This window comes from Triticum aestivum, chromosome 2D (assembly GCF_018294505.1).
Source record: "Triticum aestivum cultivar Chinese Spring chromosome 2D, IWGSC CS RefSeq v2.1, whole genome shotgun sequence".
NCBI lineage: Eukaryota > Viridiplantae > Streptophyta > Magnoliopsida > Poales > Poaceae > Triticum > Triticum aestivum.
The window spans coordinates 652,753,920-652,759,553 of NC_057799.1; the positions used below are offsets into that span (position 1 = coordinate 652,753,920).

Below are 5,634 nucleotides of genomic sequence, written 5' to 3' on the forward strand. Positions count from 1 at the left end.
TTTTTTGAAATAGTACAGACGCAAGGACTCATACATATTTGCTTATACTCATCCTTATGAACGCACACACGCACACCCTATATATCCTTATGAGCATCTTCAAAAGACTGAGCCGACATATTATCTTAAGATTTACGAAGTCATTCTAGACGCCTCGTTGTCGACGGAAACATTACCTCCCACTAAAAGCGCATCGCCAAAAATCCTAAAATAAATCCAGAAATAATGCGAGTGGGTATCTAGGTAATGCATCTCTGCTATGCTTTAGTGGGTATCTAGGTAATCAAATTCCTGCTTGTAGCCTTTGACTGAACGAATCGTCGCAGAAAAATCGGAAAGAACAAATGACAGCAACCAATCACCATCTGCCTTCGACTTTGCCGACGCATTTATAAATTTTAAAACGAGAAGAACAAGTTAAGGGGAAGTGCCATTATTCTCCTTTTTCATCACAATGAAAGAGGCCGGCATGGTTGGCGTCATGCCCTGCCTCCTCCTCCTCTTCCTAAAGCCTCGCGCCATCGCCGCCGCCTACTCGGAGTACTCGTGCAATGGCACCACCGGCAACTACACGGCGAGCGACGCCTTCGGGGCTAACCTCGCGCGCCTCACCGCCGAGCTCCCCACCAATGCCTCCACCTCTCCATCCCTCTACGCCTCGGCAGTCATCGGCACCTCCTCGGATAAAGTCTCCGCCCTCGCGCTCTGCCGCGGCGACATCACGGACGCCAGCACGTGCTCCGGCTGCCTCGATAACGCGTTCCAGCAGCTGCGGGCGCTCTGCGCCGGCGAGAGGGATGCGACGTTCTACCACGACCTCTGCACCCTCCGCTACTCCGGCGAGGACTTCTTGGGGCGGCCGGAAGATAATAGCCCGGTCATAAACGCCATGGACGTGAACGGGTCGACGTTTGCTGCGTGGGACAGCGGGAACGCGACGTCCCGGAGCTTCTTCCTGTCCCTGGTTGGCACTCTATTCGGGGAGATGGCGATGTACGGCTCGTACAATTCCACGGTGCGCCGGTTTGCGAGCGCCGTTATGTACGTCAACCCGCAGCTGCCGACGGTGTACGGCCTAGCGCAGTGCACGCCGGACCTCTCCCCGGGGCAGTGCTGGCACTGCTTCCAGGGCCTCCAGGAGCAGACGCGCCAGTGGTACGACGGCCGTGAGGGCGGCCGCATCGTCGGCGTCCGGTGCAATATTCGCTATGAAAGCTACCAGTTCTACGACGGCACGGCCGACGTCAGGATCGGCTTACAGGGTGGCTCATCTTCATCAACAGAAAGCAATGGTAAGGGACAGTGTACTGTGTACCTTTTTTTTTGAAGGGCCATAGAAACATGAGCAACTGGTCGTACTTAATTTGTTGAACTATTTTAGGTTTTCTAGTTATACTATTGTTACATACTCCCTCCGTTCCATAATATAGTGCCTATAGATTTTTGCAAAAGTCAAACATTACAAACTTTGACCATATTTATAGAGAAAAGTAGGTATATCTAGAATACCAAATGCACATCATTGGATACATCATGAGTTATATTTTCAGAATGTACATGTTTAGTATTGTAGATGTAGACAGTTTTCTCTATACACTTGGTCAAAGTTGTCAAAGTTTGACTTCTACAAAAATCTATAGGCACTATATTGTGGAATGGAGGGAGTAGTATTTATTTTTGTATCATGCAGGAAGCAAGCACAGAAAGACCCTAATCATCATTCTATGCGTGTCCATTACGGTGTTCTGTTCTATGTTGGTTTGCTGCCTTCTACTCATGAGAAGGCTAAGAAAAGGAGCTGGTAAGGAGAAGACAACACATTGCAATTTCAAGAAAATTTCGTGCTTTTTCTCGACGTCATTTAACTCATTACCTGCAATTAAATATCCAATTCAGGAAAGACGAAATTAGAACAAGCACATAAGAGGAACAACTCCAAGACAGAGGAGGCACTGAAGCTCTGGAAGATTGAAGAGAGCAGCTCAGAATTCACGTTGTACGACTTCCCTGAGCTCGCTGCTGCCACGGACAATTTCTCCGAAGAGAAGAAGCTCGGACAAGGCGGCTTCGGTCCGGTGTACAAGGCAAGTGGATATGCCATTTACCATGTAATGTGATCGATCGAACGCTATTCTTTTTGTTACCATTGTGTTTCTTTTCAGGGAATGTTTTCTGATGGAACCGAGGTGGCGGTGAAGAGGCTCGCGGCGCAGTCTGGGCAGGGCCTTGTTGAGTTCAAGAACGAGATCCAGCTCATTGCCAAGCTGCAGCACACCAACCTCGCCAAGCTCGTGGGTTGCTGCGTGCAGGAGGAGGAGAAGATGCTGGTGTATGAGTACATGCCTAACGGAAGCCTAGACTTCTTTATCTTCGGTACATTACTAACTACGTGCAAGAACTTTTCTTAAGACCATCTTCAGTTCTTGCCATGAATGGAATTCCTGATATGGTAGCCACTTTGTGCAATGTAGACCAAGAGCGGGGGCCCTTGTTGGACTGGAAGAAACGGCAACACATAATCGAAGGGATCGCGCAGGGGCTCCTGTACCTGCACAAGCACTCGCGGGTGCGCATCATTCACCGGGACATGAAGGCCAGCAACATATTGCTGGACAAAGATCTCAACCCCAGGATCTCCGACTTCGGCATGGCCAGGATCTTCGGCTCAAACGTGGTGGAGGTCAACACCAACAGGGTCGTCGGCACCTAGTAAGAGAAGCATTTTTACCCCTTCTTTGAGAGGCAAACTGTGATGAATAATACAGCGGCACCTCGTAAGAGAAGCATTTTACCCTTTTTTTGAATGATTTGAAGATTGCTCACCGCGCCTGCCACTTCACGTTTTGTGTTGTACTCTGTCTAGCGGTTATATGGCACCTGAGTATGCTTCGGAGGGCCTCTTCTCGGTCAAGTCTGACGTCTTCAGCTTTGGTGTGTTGCTGCTGGAGATAGTGAGCGGAAAGAGGAACAGCAGCGGCCACGGCCAGCACTACGGAGAATTTGTCAACCTCCTCAGCTACGTAAGCTTGTGCTGAAGTTTTTAGTTTCATGAGTTAACAAGAACATATATAGCACACGCTTCCGACCAACTTGGACATCTCCCAAACCCTAGCTCTTCTTGTTCTTAGACTAGACAAAATATGAAAGGATGTGTCTAGGTCTGAGTCGACTGACACTTAAAATGATGTAGTATATAACAAGGAAAAAGGAAAATTGAAAAGATAAATTTTGTACTGCAAAATCAAAGAAATATAGCATCAACTGAGACTTCGTGAAGTTTAAGTCGACTGAGATTTAGCAAAACTGAATACAAAAATGAGCGGCTTATCAGTTACCATAGGGTCAAAAACGTCGTATTTAGTGTTCACATCAGCAACCTAAGCCATTGACGGAAATTAGATGTCATTAATTAATTAATGTGGCGTACGATTCTATTTTTGGACGACAGGCATGGCAGCTGTGGAAGGATGGGAGAGCGTTGGAGCTGGTCGACGCGACGCTGGGCCACTGCAACGAGCAGGTGACGGACATGATGCGGTGCGTCAAGGTGGCGCTGCTTTGCGTGCAGGACAACGCCATGGATCGGCCGACGATGTCAGACGTGACGGCGATGCTGGGCCACGACGGGGTGCCCTTGCCGGACCCGAGATGGCCGCCGCATTTCCACCTCAGGGTCACCAGCGACGATGAAGAGGACCGTGCGGGCAGGTCAGGGGTGCGGACACGGTCGACGCACTTCACCGGATCGTGCAGCACCAACGACATGACCATCAGCACCATCCAAGAAGGGAGGTGATTGCTTTCTCCTATTCCAGATGCTGAGGGAAGGACCACGTGTGTCTGTCTCAGTGTCTGTGTATGTTGAAAGGCAGACGGATTGTGTAGGTTTGAGATGTTTCCGGCCAAGCTGTCGACGGTGTCATCACCGTTGTTGTACAGATTATACGCTATATATTGCATGGCACAAGATGAGCCGTAAAAATGTACCAACTATACTTCTGGCTGAGGCTGGACGTACCGAGCGGGCCAAAAAGCCAGCTTCTGGACCGCCCGAACCGGACCGAAATTGGAGGACCGATTGAAAAAACAACCTGTCCGGTCTGTTAAAAGGGGCCCGAAAAGAGGTCCGGTCCGGTCCTGTTTTGGCCGAACTCAATGAATTGAGTACTCCTCGCAAAGATCACTCCCTCCTTCTCAAGTTATGACAAATGGCGCGCTGCATATGTGCCACTTGTCGCAACCTGGTAGTTTTCCCTTTTTCGCTGATCTGTTTATGCAAAACATTTTATCTCTTAAACCGTGCTTCGAAATGTTGTACCGTTTTAATCGTTGGATTCCTCGCGTCGAGATATTCAAAACTAGATCCCATATTAATAGGTTTTGACGAATCTTTTGTCACAAAAAAAAACATTCAGAAAAACTGAACCGGGAGCACGGTTTTTTCCCTTTCCGAAAGAGGCACGACCGTGCCTCTCGCGAAAGGAGAAAAAACAAAAAACACATTTTTCCGTTTCCGATAAGGCATGGCCGTGTCTCTCGCGAAAGCACAACCATGCCTCTCGCGGGAACAAAACCGTGCCTCTCGCAAAAGAAAAAAAAACAGAAAATGCGTCTTTTTTCGTTTCCGAGAGGCACGATCGCGCCTCTCGCGAAAGCAAAACCGTGCCTCTCGCAGAAACAAAACTGTGACTCTAGCGGAAGAAAAAAAAACATAAAACACGTTTTTTTTCATTTATGAGAGTCTTGGTCGTGCCTTTCGGGGAAGCAAAAACCGTGCCTCTGACGGAAGCAAAACCGTGACTCTCACGGAAGAAAAAAACAGAAAACTTGTTTTTTCTCCGTTTCTGAGAGTCATGGTTGTGCCTCTCGCGGAAGAAAAAAAGAAAACGCGTTTCTTCAAGCAAAAAAAAATTCCCGAATTTGTTTGTTCCAAAAGCTATGGAAGACCGGTGGAAAACCGAAACGTCGAAATAACCCGTTTAAAAAGCCTAAAACACGTGCGAAAAAATAAAAACAAAATCCGGAGAGAGTGCCACACGTGGCGGGTGGCTAAGAGGGTGCGAAGTGGTGATGATCGTTGTGAGGCTCCCGAAGAAGCACTCATCAACTAATAGCTCTCTGTTTTGGCTCGGTCCGCTCGGTTGGACTGAATGTTTTTTTTCATTTTCTGAATAATGCAGACGAGGCCCAGCCCGTCCGAGGCTCCTGTTTCTGACCTAGCCCACCAAAACACTCGCAGCACTGAACTCGCAACAATTTATGTTGATGGCAGTCACACTTTGGGCTGTTTGGAGTGCAAAGAGGAAAGCGGTCTATGAGGATATCCACCAATCTCCTTTGTCTACACATCTATTCATTCAACGGTATATCGCTGAGTTCCAGACCCAGACAAAGATTTCGACGATGAGAACGCCCGACCAGCCACAGAGACCGAAGCAATGGCTGAAGCTGCCGCATAATATGTCGAACATCAATGTGGATGCAGCAGTTGCAGAGAGGCGGGGAGTGGGAACCATTGCAGCAATAGCCAGAGATGAGTCAGGAGCGTTCTTGGGGGCGCCAACGCTGGGCTTCACAACGATCACCAACCCTACAACCTTAGAAACTTTGGCAATGGGGGAGGCGTTGGCACTG

At 48.6% G+C, this 5,634-nt stretch overlaps 1 protein-coding gene across 1 annotated transcript; it reads left to right on the forward strand.

Annotated features, from left to right (window-relative positions):
* The first annotated feature begins 438 nt into the window (after positions 1-438).
* On the forward strand, positions 439-4,038 carry LOC123050858 (putative cysteine-rich receptor-like protein kinase 20). Its single transcript, XM_044473587.1, has 7 exons — positions 439-1,292; positions 1,691-1,801; positions 1,897-2,075; positions 2,163-2,373; positions 2,472-2,709; positions 2,864-3,020; positions 3,449-4,038. Exons 1-7 carry the CDS (start codon positions 455-457, stop codon positions 3,794-3,796), a joined length of 2,082 nt encoding a protein of 693 aa, XP_044329522.1. The 5' UTR covers positions 439-454; the 3' UTR covers positions 3,797-4,038.
* Positions 4,039-5,634: the final 1,596 nt, after the last annotated feature.

Excerpts from the sequence above, each read along its gene's own strand:
- LOC123050858 (XM_044473587.1), top strand. The coding sequence starts at position 455 with ATGAAAGAGGCCGGCATGGTTGGCGTCATGCCCTGCCTCCTCCTCCTC. Across the intron at positions 1,293-1,690 it reads TTCATCAACAGAAAGCAATG|GAAGCAAGCACAGAAAGACC; the intron begins GTAAGGGACAGT and ends TGTATCATGCAG. Across the intron at positions 2,076-2,162 it reads GACAAGGCGGCTTCGGTCCG|GGAATGTTTTCTGATGGAAC; the intron begins GTGTACAAGGCA and ends GTTTCTTTTCAG.